Source organism: Cupressus sempervirens, chromosome 2 (assembly GCF_028749045.1).
Source record: "Cupressus sempervirens isolate cs-2001-9-10 chromosome 2, ASM2874904v1, whole genome shotgun sequence".
Taxonomy (NCBI): Eukaryota; Viridiplantae; Streptophyta; class Pinopsida; order Cupressales; family Cupressaceae; genus Cupressus; species Cupressus sempervirens.
In genome coordinates, this window is record NC_143119.1 from 355,923,367 (window position 1) to 355,938,419 (window position 15,053).

A 15,053-nucleotide genomic window follows, 5' to 3' on the forward strand; every position below is an offset into this window, starting at 1 on the left:
TTCAAGCTCTTATTGTAAAGGCCTGTTAAATTCTTTCAGTTTTTCTCAAAATCTTTAGCAATCAACACATAACATTCTTGAAGTTGTTGACTTTGAGTTGGATGGAACATGGTGAGTCTAATATTGGTTTTATTTTATATGGTTTTGTTGATTTTTTAAGGATTAATTTTCCATAGATGAAGTTGAATTTGCTATCCATGCTTAGAATTCAAACAATTGGACGCTATAAATATTAGATGTTTACTTATCTTCAATGCTGAAAATAAGTGCAGCTTGGAGATCCAGAAAGAAAAGTGGCTTCGAATGCTGGATATCATTTGTCATGTCTATTGTCTGTTCACCCTAATATGAAGGTACTAGCCTAACATTTTTTTTTGGAATGGGGCTCATAGTGAATATGTTAAATACTTTTTTTTTGGAATCAGGATTATAGCTTAAGGGTCACAACTAGGAGAGCACAAAATGCCAAATTCTATTTGTAACTAAGTTACTGGCTTAGCTTTGGGTTTTGGTTCAACTGTGCTGGTGAAATATTTTTTGGGAATTGTGTTCATCTGAACTCAAAATATACAAAAATTATAAATATACATATTTGCAGCCATTTTACCCATGACTCAGGAAAAAATATTTTGAGATAGAAAAAGAGCATGCCAAAATGATGGTTCTTGGTGTCAAGGATAACTTTTAGAAGCCCCCCTTTGTAAAAAAGTATAAAACTTTGGCGAATCCAACATTATTTTATGGGGAAAATTTAATTTCTATTGGCGATTTGTTTTTCAAAGTAGCAAAAAAAAAAATTTTATTGGCAATTTTTTTCCAATCCTATTGAAATTCTATAAAATGTTGGTGAATCTTTCATTATTGAAAAAATGAAATCTAATGAGCCATATCTTCATAAGTACACATACCTAGAAACTATTATTCTATTATTATTATATGGAGCCTAATTAATTATCAGACTTGAAGTTTAAATTGAGCCTAAGTTATTATTATATCATATAACATATAGCAACCCTATTTTTATAACCGTTGGACAAACCTTAATCAATGGCCCAAATCCTATTTCGGGCAAATTATTTGAAGGACACCAAGTTTTGGAGAATTTTCCCGAAATAAAGGCACGTGTCTACAATAAAATCTATTTTGTGAGAAAGTGAGAAAGGATATAAAGTTCCAAGGAAGCTCTCTAGAATAGAGACTTGTCATATATATGTACTGTACTTGAATCCTAAAATTTATACCACACAATGGCAAATATTACTATCGATTAAGCAAAGCCTTGGAAATTGGAGGTGAAAATATTTAATGTACCGTATGAAAAGATTAAATTCTATTGGCGAAGACATAACTAAAATTTTGAAATAACTGTATCATTATTGACATTTGGTTGAATCATGGGACCCAATTTTCATAAAGTACGGGCAAGTGTGGGCGACATGACCACCTCGAAAGTGCATTTTTTTTGCCAAATTTGGGGTTCCCGGTGAGTGAATTTCACCAATTAGTGAATCCACTAAAGTTATCCCTGCTTGGTGTTTTCAGTATACAAACGCTAAAAGTTATCTTTGAGACTTATAAAAGTATTGGATGCTATCATATTCTAAAATTAGCAACAGGCAAAACGAGACTATCCTTACATTTATAATACATGATACAATAGTTATAGATATAATTTGAAACTTATAATGAAATCCAAATTTCAATTTTCTTTAGAAGCAAATAAGCCCATGGTTTTATGAGCAACATGCTGAAAAGTGAAAACCATATAATATATTAACAGTAAAGCTGTTGATTTCACTGTTACTCATCCAGCTGATTGTAGTTCTTATTCTGATTCTCATTGTGATAGTATTTCTATTTTCTACCCTGCTTCTCCTGTTAGGTTTTACCTTGGATCTTGAATTCTCAAGTGCATTAATTCAGAGTTCTTTCCTTTAAGGAAGGTTGAAAACTTTGTTCATTGCTTGTATTATCTGAGATAGAACTGTTATCTTGATTTAGCATGTGGTTTTTTAGAAGACATGTTACTGAACCTATTATATTTATTCTTATTTGGTGGTCTAGGTACTTGTGTGTGTGTGTGTGTGTATATCAAGGTTGGAAAAATTGGACTTGGCAATAACTCGACTGACCCAAAAATTTGGAAAACTTGGAATTGACAAAAGCTTGGCGGAAAAATTGGCAATAAATCACCGCTTTTATTGAACATTTGAAAATATATAATTTCTTAAAATATTCTGAAAGACACATACATACACACCAACTTTGTATCTAAAATATACTTAATATATTTTAATTTAGTAAATATTCTTAATATTATATTTACATAATATTAAAAATGTAATACATTATATCTAAGTTACCGGTTTGAGTTCAGTTCCAAGTTCAGATTCGAAGAAGCAGTCTGCTAATATGTCAAAATTCTGGAAAGGGGTTTGGGCTCATTCGTACAAAAATTGTGAAAATTATATATATTTTATGAAGGTAGGAAGCATGATTTAAAATTATATTTCACATAGTATATATATATATACACACACACACACATCCTTGGGATCCATAACCACCCATGTGAAAGCTCCACCTGGATTCCAAGTGAAGACTTGTGATGTCCTTCATATCCAAACTAGCTGCTGTAATACCGACGACAATGAAGATGATAATATTTGCCCAAGTGACACAATCACTTAGCGACTATGTTGCAACTGGTGGGGTAATCCAACAGTACGCGTCACAAGAGTGAACATCTTGGTAGAGAGCAACTTGGAAAGCCAACCTGTCACACCTCTACCATACCATCCAAATCTTGTGCACATGAGGAATCCACAAAAAACAAAATAGGCCCAAAAGATCATCGAATTCTTGTTGCTCAAATTTGATCTCATCTTTACCATACCAAAAGTGGTAAAGCCGATCAGTGGAACTTGATGGAACGCTAATTATTGCAAGAATCAGGGCCTCCATTTATGAAATAATGAAGGAAATCAATACAAATTATGGCACATGTATAATCAATAAGAAGACTCGACACATCATAAACAAATTCAAGTAATGATAGTCAATGATATAGAAAGCCTGTGCATTATACATTTCATGGAATGATATGTTGCACCATATTCACCATTTGTAAAAAGAACATATTAAAAAGACAAGTGAGGTACATGCATATTATTTCGGGTGCGGAGAAGACGAGGTTCCAACTGTGGCCCTTATTTGTGGTTTGGAATCACTTGGAGTTCTGGAAGTATTTCAAGAAATGGGAAATAAAACGTATTAGTGCATTCATTATCTATCTCTCGATTTTCTCAATTTCAGTTGAGGGACTCTATCTTTCCTTAAGAAGAGCACATTGAGTAATTTGGGAGAAATCTATATGGAAGCAGTGATTCCTGATCCTTCATCTATAAATATGAGGAAATTAAGACAAAAGTTGTGAATAAGATTCAATGCAGACGGGAAGAGTTAATAAAGACTAATATTTTGCCTAGAAAGCCAACGTATCAAGGTAGTGGCTCTGTTTGGCCAATATAATGTAGACGTTAACGATCCCAACATCCATATGAAGTGTATTTTCTTTCCTTGGTAGTAGGCAAATGATATTCGAAAAAAGCATTGGAAGAAGAGATATTCATATGTTCACTTGTACAGAGGGATAACAAGCAGATTATGACTTTGTAATATGTTCTAATTTTATATTTCAGTGATTTATTAAAAGCCTGTTGCTGTTTTATTGTTTAAATGGCATGGAGAATTAAATTGCAATTGATTGGTCCTTTATAATCAAATTTTTTAATTTTGTAAACAATTTATGTCAGATAAGTGGATAAGGTCATCTATTGCATTTTTTACTCGATCATCAAAGATATTGTGAAATATTTAATTGTTTCTGAATCTATGACTAGGCTGTCTCCTTGACCTGAGGAGTTAAATCGCAATCTAGACTAGTTTAGAATTGCATATATATATTTGATCCATTGCTTCTAAAATATTCAACTGGTTAATTTTTGTGCATAGAACATTATAAAGTTGTACATTATAATCTTCATTGTAGTTGACTCTATTGCCTGAATAAGCTAAAGCACTGGTCTTTTCGTCATTGAAGTAATGGATTTATATTTGAAGTTAGAAAATCTATACCTTCCTTCTTACAAGCATCAAATCCATTATTAGCAAACATTATACAAATATTTATTTAATTCAAGCAATCAACATTCAACTTGTATTTGATCAAGTTCAAGGACTTTGTTGACCGAAGAACTCACCAAAGCTTGAATTTTCTATAGAAAAGCCTTGAACTAGGCCAGTCAATGGTCGAGGTGAAGGTCTACCCGCCTGGTTGTAGTGGAGCCTAAAGGGCAGGGGAATCAAGGTGATTCTCGTTTGTTGGTCAAAATTGATTGTGGAATCTTGCTGGAGAATTGGCAAGCTCTAGGATTTCAAATTTGCGGTTTGGGAACCAACAGATTGGCGAATCTGCTGGGGAGAGTTGCTCGCAGCAAGTGTTGTGAAGTCACCTAGAATTCTAGATTTTGTAGACCAAAATTAGTAGGTAGTTGTATTAGTTTTGTTTGAAAGCTTACTCTGTTGGAAGCGAGAACCTGGGAGATCACAAATCAATACATTCCTCGAAAGAGGTGGTGACTCTATGCATTAAGTTTTCAGTTGGCGACTCTTCTGGGGAGAGTTGCTCGCAATATATATTGCAAAGTCACCCAAGGTTTCAGATTTCGTAAGACCAGGATAAGAAAGTAGTTCTATCAGTTTGTTTGGAAGCGCACTCTGTTGGAAGCGAGAACCCGAAAGATCAACAAATTCCTCGAAAGAGGTGGTGACTTTATTTAAAAGGATTTCAGTTGGTCAATCTACTGAGGGAGAAGACTCAAAAGGAAATGATTTGATTACCTAACATGGAATATGCGTATTATAAACATGAAAGACTTCTATGTTACACCATGGAGGAAGCACGCATACACCCCTTGGATGCATTTTTCAATTTGGAAAGATATGAAGTTGAATCCGCAACACATTTGTTTATAAGGATGTCGAATTTTTTTCGGGAGGTACCTTCAGACATCATGCCACCGCACAAGGAATTCATATGAAAATTTCATGAGTTGGGAATCTTGCTAGATGACCTAGACTTGAAGCTTCTCTTTCAAATATTAGAAGATAATGAAAGTCCAAGTTATATATCACCTTTGGATGCATTTTTGAAGTTAGAAAAACAAGAAGAGGAATTTGTAGTACAATTCTTCATGAGGATGTTTAATGCCTATCAAGAAATACCTTCAGAATCAGACTTCCACCCTTTGATCTTCTCAACAGAATGCGAGAACTAGGTCTCTTGTATGATCATCAGTTTCTTATCTTTCTCAAACTTATGGATAATGAACTGGTTGCAGAGGAGAATAAATGCAAGACTGAAGTAACATGAGTCAAGTGAGGTCTCATATTTGAATGAAGCAGACTTTTTTGGACAGTTTGAGGAAAGATCTTCCTATGATGATACTAGTGTGACATCAAATATCAGTGAATGTGAAAGAGGGGAAGAGGATACTCTTAGTGTGGCAGAGATTTCAGCTTTGTTAGACATGGAACATCAAAAACATGTTTTTTTTTTTTGATGGAGGTCCTACATGAAATATTTGAAGCTACCCGATATGGGAGCACAAGCCTTACGGCTGAACCTCTTCGGCTAAGAGCAAAGGAAAAAAACATGTTGAGAAAAATGACTCAATTTTTTTCTCAATCCACCATGGTGAACAAGTTGATGGATCAGCTCATACTCAAGAGATACTGGATGAAGGAGACAATAATTCCCACGGATCATATAGTGAAGATGAAATAGAATTGCATACAACATATGAATAGGATGAAGTTTTACGGTATATTGTTGATGAATATATCCGTCTTTCTGGTCAAGCAGATGATGATTCTCAAAAGGATGAATTTAGTACACTATATGATGATATTATATATAGTGATGATCCAGATCAAAACTCTTATGAAGGTATGCCTGAATTCTCTATGTTTTCGAATCCATTGTCTGAAGAGGAAGTAGAAGAAGATATGCTTGAGTACAATATGTTCTTGAATCCACTATTTGAAGATGATCTTCTATGCGATCAAACCCATCAGTCCCATGATGAACATAACAGGCTTAATGATAATCATGAGGATGATGAAACTCGAAGTATGAATGGGGAAAAGTATTAAGAAAATGGAACATCCTTCAATTTGTCTTACGAGCAAGAAGTACATTAGACATGTGAAGTTGTGATGGGATCAAGGCGTAATAAGGAGAGTACGATGGAGAATAGTTTTGAAAATTATTCTAGTATCCTTTCTGATTAGGTTCTTGATAAGAATGAAGTTCCTGAATGTGAGCTATCTTTGAAACCATGTTATAAACATAAACAACATTTGGAGCATGAAGATGGATCAGATTGTGTGTGAGGAGATATTCAAAATCTTGATTTGGATCTTCCTATGACTGATCAAATACACGATCATAGAAATCTTCCATTTAACAAAAAGATTACAAGGTACTTGATGACAACTCAAAAGAAAGACAAAAGTAAAAAACCAAAGACTGTTCGACCTGTAGGTGATTAAAAAAGAAAACATATAACTTAACAAAGTAAAGTATTATTCATTTATTAAATGCTTCCATACAAAGTAATAATATTCAATACCAAGATGATGCCAATTACATAAGTGCATGCCATATTTATAACATCCAACATGGTGCCAATGAAGCGACACAACCCTGCTTGCACTGGTAATTGTGTAACTACCCAGTTTGTCGGACAACATCATCCCCCCCCCAAAAAGAAAAGTCCTCTCCTGGTGACTCAAAACTGACAAAATTAGGAGACAACATACAAACATAGAAAAAAAACATAGACTAGGGAGGAGGTTACGTCCCTGAAGTATTTAGCAGTTGGCGCAACTCGTAAACCTAATTGGTGTGTATACGTAAGTCCTTATGCTTCCGTGTGTTAACTTCCATCGCCTCCTTTAAGATAAGTGTTGCCTCCACGGTCTGAGTCTGGGCTGCTTGCAATCTTTTTTGAACCTTTTCCTTGTCTTGCAAGAGCACTACTCGCTCTGTCGCCCATGTTGCCTGCTGACTAGCCAATTCAGCAACTAGCTTTTCTGGAGCTTTTGCCTCAACTGCCCTGAACCTCGCTGCTGCAACCCTCTCTGCTTCTCTATCTGACTTTGCACGTCGATGAGCATAATAGACGTCTTTATATGCCCTTGCTATCTCATGTGCAAGTTTCTCCATAGCAGCGTTGCACAGTCCCAACTTGGGCTCTATACTCCAATCAACCAGCATCTCTGATGTTTCCACGGTTTGCCACCCTCTGGCCTCAAAGCAAGAATGGAAACGCTCTGGACAGCTTCTCTGGATATAAGCTCGGGTCAAGTGCAACTCCCGTCTATGGGTGAAAGCATGCTGTCCAATAATTCAAACTCTCTCCAACACAACCTCCATGACCCTAATGTAAGCCATGACTCTCTCCTTATCCAACCCATAGTCCTCAGTATCGACATCCTGCTCCATATCCATCTCTGTATCCATCTGTCTCCCTCTCTGCCCCTTCTGTGATAGCCACGTCCACCTTCGGTGCAACGCCCTCATCTTCGAGCGCATCCTTAGGCCGTGGTACTCTTGACTCCTGAGGCTCTAGAATGACAAATACTCTTGTTAGTACGTCTCCTTGCCTCGGGGACTTGATGGAGGGGCCGACATCTGCAAGGGTGAGTTGGAACTGCTGTCTCATGAAGACACTAGCTCGGTCCATCACTTCAACACCCTCGGCCTGTTGTGCTGGCTGGGCCATTCCAACACTCTCGACCTTCAGTTGTGCTGGCTGGGCCACACTCATGGGTTTGGCTGATAGGGATGAAGCTATGGTGACAACAATCTTTGAGCCAATCAGGTCTAGTCAAACTTGAGGCTTGGGGTCTGGTTTGGTGCTTGCATCTCCATGACCCCTGTCATTGGAAATGCTACTACTAGATCTGGGGCAACTGAATTTACTGGGACCTGAGCCGATACATTTGCGCTTTCTACCATGGTCGTGTGTGGAGTCATAACAACGAGCTCATGCCTCTGGTTGAAAGGAAGAATAAGCGACATAGGGGTGGCTATCAAGTGTGCCGAAATCGACAATTGAGGAGTGAAAAGTGTGGACCCTCCAACTGCCTCATTATTTCCAGCCTGTGCCGAGGTACTCTCTCCCTTTGAATCGGTCGAACTACCCTCTGTGATGTCCTCCCATCTGCTATTAGTGTCACGGTAGACATCTAAGCCCTGCAATACCCTCTTTTGGCTGACCACTGTGCCACCTATGTCCAAATGCCTCTAGTAGAATACTAGGGGTTCTCCTAGTGCTAATCTTCCTCTCAGTGGGACTTCAAACTCATCCACTAGAATTTGATGGAGTGCTGCTTCAAGAAACAACCCGATGACATGATGCATCATATAGAATGTGCAATGGTGCAATGTCATGAATTCCTCCATTTATCAATGAGGACAGTTGCCCAATCATATACCGTACCATTTATAATGCCATTCATGAAAGTAATCTGTGGCAAGGTGATATCTGAAGCTCTACTCGCCCCGGCTAACTTGCTCTTTATCACATCCATGATACATCGCCAATGACCTTCCCGAATGAAGTCTCGCTGCAATCATCGACTCTTAGTACCCTTTATGAGGGACTCAAATTCCTCTGGTGTGAGGTCGCGTTCCACCAACTTCACCCAATACTCTTTACGTTCTTGCGGCAGTGTGTGGTTCGTGGTCACGACTTTGCGGTCTCCTTGACTGAGAATGCCAAGAACCCTAGTGAAATCACAAGCTTTGAAGGAGATCGTGATACGATGCTTCTTGTATACAAATGTACTTGTTCTGCTGTGTCTGTTGTATGTTTCAATCATAGCTCTTAATATTGGCTCAAACAATCATGTCGAAAACAACGAAAGTTGAATCGCTCAATGTACTTGTGCACGAATGAGTATTTGTTTGATGAGGTCTATGTCAACCGTTTCCTGCCACCATCTGCGACATTCATTGCCATTCAACCCCTTAAACTGTATTGTGAGATGACAAAGGTCGGCCTTCTATGTAGATGGCTGCACTTTAGAACTCACCTTTTGCTTCTTGCTACTCAATGCTCCCGACCCTGCAACACGGACTGCTCAGGTCAACACTCTCGCATTCTTGTCCATCTCGACACACTCTCCTTCAATTGATCTTTCCACTGTCTCCTTTTCCCTGTAGACTGCATACCCCAGCCGATTAACGATCTCTTGTTTTGTCTCTATTGCAGCAAAGACCGTTAGGTTTAGTGGTTGGTTCTACTTTTACTTTTCTGTGGGTATGACTTTTTATTTGTCCCCGGCTATGTCTTTCTACTTTTCCACGACACTTCTTCCTTCAGCTCCCTCTGCCTATTTCTTGTCTCCACCTTTGAATTATTTTCTATCACTCTCCCGCGATGTATATTTCCTTCTCACTTCGTGGCACTTCTTTCTTCAGCAGCAACCTTTTTTTCTTTTTAGTACCTGCGACACCCGTGGATTCAACCTTTTCTTTTCTCCTCCCTCAGTGCTAGCGGAATGCTTCTCTGACGGCAATGCCTTCCTCTTATTACTTTAGTCTTTCCCGTGGTTAGGCTGCTCATGTCTCATCCCCGATGGCATTTTAACCTTCCTCCCCTCTTGGCGGAAAACAATTCTTCTTTTCTTTTCTTTCACGCTAAATGCTCTTCTTATTTTTTTAGTACGGATACTCTTCTTATGTTTGCCCTCTGATGCTCTTCTTATCTTTTTACTTCTTTTTGCAAATTCTCTTCTTATGTATTTACCCGAGGATGCTCTTATGTTTTGCTATAGATGCTCTTCTTTTATTATTTTTTCCCTTACCGTGGAACTCACTGTCAACTTCTCTGGGGATGCTCTCCCTTTTCCCTTGTTTGGGGCCACAATCTGTTTGCAGCTACAATGTACCCACGAGACCCAATGTGTACATGGGACACATGGTGTCCGTCGCCAAAATGTGTCCGTAGGACCTGTTGATGCGTGTTTTATGACTCACCAAACAGTAGAACAAAATACCGAAATATCTTATCCTCTCTTGAATAAAGTCTTGTGTATGCTAAGATTGCTAGAAGATCATACGATGACTTCAAGGTTCCTTTAATGTCAGGGCTTGACTATGGATAAGATCGGTGGTTGATGTGATTTGCTGATGATCACAAGGGGCCTCACGTGTTTATTTATATTCATTTCAAGCCATACTGGATGTGGGAGCTATCTTAATGTTTTGCAATGAAGTGCCTTTTTGGAATTTTTCACAGAATATGCAGAAATTCAATAGGATGGGGTTTAGGAATTCTATTCTAATTCTAAGGGTAGTGATAACAACAAATAATATTCTAGTGGACAAATTCCTCAATTTACTGAATTCCGCTTCGCCAAGTTATACTACAACTAAGCGTGAACCAGTGCAATCTTCAAGGGTTATGCCAAAGATTTTCATATCACCGCATACACCATCAGAAAGAACAATGTATACAAATGATAGAGGTTGAGCATATGCATGAAAGGGGTTTAGGCTAACTTTACACTACGAATTAGAATCACTAAAACGTCAAAAGTATGACCCAAAGGAATTCATCAATACACCATCATATTCTCCATTGTAATCACCACACATTGACTATGCTAAACTTAATCTACTTGAAGAAATTTAGGAGAACAAGCAAGAACTAAGATATGTCAAGTATTCACCAAACTCCAATGAAAACTTTATTATCTCAGTAACTCATAGCAACAATCTCATAAAAATCTCCCTTTACAAATGAGAAATGAGGCCTTTATATAGATCCTCGATTACAATGGGTGGCTCGGATGATCACAATAACCGATGGCCAAGATCATGCCACATCAGCCCTAATTAGGGTTAGGGCAATGGAAAGGAATCTACATTAATGTCACAAGGAATCCACTACTATAGTGGGTAATAAATGTTCACTATGCATGCTCGTTTAAGGAGTGGGGTGTAATAAATGATCCCTATGCATACCCACTATGCATTTAATGCATCTATCCTTGATTTCTTCACCTGAAAGATCGAAATCAATCTAACACTGTCTCCAACTCCTCTATACTGATGCTTGGTGCAGATTCTTGCTTGAATTCTAGAACTACAATTGCTCTTTCTGCTTTTCCCAAGCTTTCATCCCAATCTGGTAGTAAGTCTTTAGTAGTGTGCATGGTATTTGAGAAGATGGAGAAGTTCTCAAAATCATCTCTTCCATATACATTTAGCTGAAAGAATTCCTCTAACTCGACTTTCAGATTATCAGTTGTCATTTCTTCTTCCCCCAGTCTTTGTGATAACAAGGATGCAACTGCATTTGATATTCCTTGCTTGATGTTATCAACAATCTTTTTCCATCGACTGGATTCCCTGTTAAAGCTCTCAAACATTTCCTTAGCCATGATCTCTACACTGTACCATCGAATAAAATCATAGACATCCCCCTCGCTGATAACTCCACCATCAATCAATTCTTGCTTTGGGGTATCCATCAGACTCTGAATGTCAATAATCACCTCTTCTTGGTAAATATGCTCATCCTCCATGCACTGGATCCTAGAGACTGCAACCAATGCCCTATTGTGCACTTGCACTAATTCTTTTGCATGTTTGAAGGCTACCTCTCGAATTCCTTCCATCCAAATCTTTGCACCCTGAGCAATCCGCTTGATTTTGTCAATATCGCCTACCACTTCACTGGAAACACCTGTTGGAGGGACAAATGATGGACCTTCCTCTCTTACTGGATGAGGCAAGTTATTGATGTACTGACATAAGGCCCGAATTTCTCTTTTCTACTTTTCATGATTTTTAACAAATTCTTGTGCTCCAATCAATTTACAGGAGCGGGCCTTTTCCAGAATGGAGGATTTTTCCTTTGCATAATATTCCTTCATTGTCTTAAAACTGCGCTCTTCGCTTTATGAAAGCGGGATTTTCAAGGAATGAAGGATAAAATCCTTCATCAAAACCTTCCTCCATTTCTTGAAAACTGCGCTCCATGCCTTAATAGGTCGGGGTTTTTGAGGATTGGAGGATTTTGTCTTTTCTAAAATTTCCTTCACTCCTGCAAAATTGCGCTCCATGATTTAATAGGTCGGGGTTTTTGAGGATTGGAGGATTTTGTCTTTTCTATAATTTCCTTCACTCTTGCAAAATTGCGCTCCATGATTTTCAGAATCGAACCTTTTACCAAATGGAGGATTTTCCCATATTCCTCCACTCCTGCTGACTTGCGCTCCACGCTTTATGGAAAGCGAGATTCTTATGGAGTGAAGGATTTTGTCCTTTTTGAAAAAATTCCATGACTCCCTCTTACTTGCGCTTCGCAGAAAAAGGAAAAACTGGCAAAATAAGAACAAAGGGAATCTCGTGTTTTCTAAGAGCTAAGTCATGATATCAGAGAATAAATAAGACACGATGTCAGAGAACAAATAAATGCTAGCGGGTCTCAAGACAAGTTCAGACACAGGGCAAACAAAACGCAGGTGAACACCCCTCCAAATCGACATAGGAATGAACACATTCACAGGACAAATATACCTGTAGTCGCTATGAACCGTGATTTGGACTTGGAAAATCCTGATACAAAAGTTTATGACAAATAGAAGAGATGATACCACACCCGCATTGACCAAAATATACTCTTGAGCATTATACCCCTGCATTCAATATATGTGCATTGCAAGGTAAGCAAGGCAGAATGTTGATCACGTCTGATGACTCCATTAGATAGAGAATTCAATGTTTCCGCTCACAAAAACAAACACAGACGCCAAATACTAGTGTTAACATTACAGTCTCTCCTGATTGTTCGGATAGACATATAGGTTTCTTTGACAATGGATAAAATTGCATCGCATGCCATAGTGTTGGTTCTAAACTTCATAGTTCCAATGCAGAAAATAAATGATGCCCTTGCTGATCGCCTGGCGGAGAAGGATTCGAAGCCCTATCGCCCAAATTGATGGAGCAATCAATATCCTCAATAATAATCACAGATTTTTCTTTGGTCTGCGTCAGAAAGGCCCGAAGCTTAGTGTTATCAGTCACTTGTGTGAGCTCCAGATCATAAACATCATATCCCATGTAATTAGCAATAGCCGCAATGAGGGTCGATTTCCCAGTTCCATGGGGGCCGTGAAGAAGATACCCGCGCTTCCACGAACGCCCAACTCTTCGGTAAAACTCTCTGCCACTCTAAAATCGGTGGGGGTCCCAGCCATGGGCGTGGTGTGACTGTTGGTCACAACATCTGGCGACTCCACAGGTGAAATGTTACAAACATTTCAAGGATAAAACTTAATCCGAACTCAGAATCTCTAGTTTCTCAATCTTATGTCATCAATAAGAGAGAAAACAAGCTCAAAAGGGGAGAATAATCATATATTGGATCAAAACACATTTACTCTGTGACAACGTAAGTGTGTGCAAATGTATTAATTCCTAGCTCAACAAGGCCACTCAGAAATCCTAGGATTGATCATGACAAGTTATTGGTTCCTCTTGACTTCAAAAGCATCCTGGACATTGCCCCGTTGCTAGTCAGGCGTCCATAGCCCCGACGAAGTTGTCACTGTAAAACCAACGGAGATTGCTCCACTTCTGGCGAATTATTCTTTAGAACACCTATGGAGATTTCCGTGTACCCCCAAAGCCAATCTCATTATTTCATCATTTTTTTCTTTTTTTTATTCCTTTTGAATTGGTATTTCATTTCTTTCTTTTCTCTTGGCTCGTAAGCAATGAAGCTTACGATGGGTTTAGGAGTTACAGTGGCGCTGAAGCAAGATTTTAAAATTTTCACAAGTCATGACCTTTCCAAAGACACATAAATGGACTTAGAGCAATAGTTAAGAGTGTGAAATATGTGGCAACCTCAGAGTTCACCTGTAAAGACACAAAGTATGATTAACCTTCCGAGTCAAGTATGTTTTCTAACCTACTGAAAATATATGAAGGATAGCCGAGATTTTAATGCTCTTCATAACAATTATCCAAGAAATGAAATAAACAAAACTCGGTGAAGTCTTCAGATGAAGTAACCAAATCACGACACCACTCCACTTGCAAAAAGGAGATTCTCACAGCTGTGAGCCACCTAGCAAAAGCCAAAACTGAAGCCAAACCAAAAGAAGAGAGAAAACCAAACCACGTGAGGAAAACAACTCAGAAAAAAAAGAAAACAAAACAAACAAGGGAAAAAAAAAACCTAAACTACGCAAAGCCAAAACTCCTAACCAGGAGAGGGGAGACAAACCAAAACCCCACCTAACTTAAAAAAAGGAAAAAACAAAAACAAAAACACACCACAAAGGAAAACCTACACTAACTATGTACAGGTTAGGCTTCACAAAGAAAACCTAAGGGCAGAAATAATGCTTGAGGAATTGCCCATTGACGGGAAACTGAACTTCCTTTCCTGTTAGAGTCTTAAGCTTGAATGCATTATCTCCCAAAATTTCAGAAATCTGATAAGGACCTTTCCACAGATTATCAAACTTGTCATGTCCACCTTTCTTTTCATGTGCCTTATCCCAGCGAAGTACCAGATTTGAAATTCGAAATTCTTTAACCTTTGCCATTTTGTCAAACCATCTCTTAACAACTCCTTGATGTTTAGCAAAATTTTCCAATGCTTCGTCCCTCTTCTCTTCCAAGTGCAATAATTGGGTCAAACGTGTCTGCACTCTATCTTCTCCTTCCATAAAATTTTACATGAATCGTAGTGTTGGAATCCTCAATTGGATAGGAAAAATTGGATCTTGTCCGTAGACCAAATGATATGGAGATGTCCCCAAAGAACTCTTTATTCTGATCCTATCCGCCCAAAGTGTGAATCTCAGCTGTGTATGCCAATCTCTAGGGTTATTGTCTAATAACTTCTTCATTGCACTCAATAGATTTTTGTTTGTTGATTTTGCCAATCCATTCC

The 15,053-nt window shown here is 38.3% G+C and overlaps 1 protein-coding gene across 1 annotated transcript in view; it reads left to right on the plus strand.

Annotated features, from left to right (window-relative positions):
* EDA25 (CCAAT-binding factor) overlaps positions 1-15,053 on the plus strand; it is a 226,388-nt gene that overhangs the window by 69,132 nt on the left and 142,203 nt on the right. Inside the window, exon 6 of the mRNA XM_089813725.1 lies at positions 273-353. Coding sequence (XP_089669851.1) covers positions 273-353 — 81 coding nt within the window. The remainder of the gene's footprint in view (positions 1-272; positions 354-15,053) is intronic.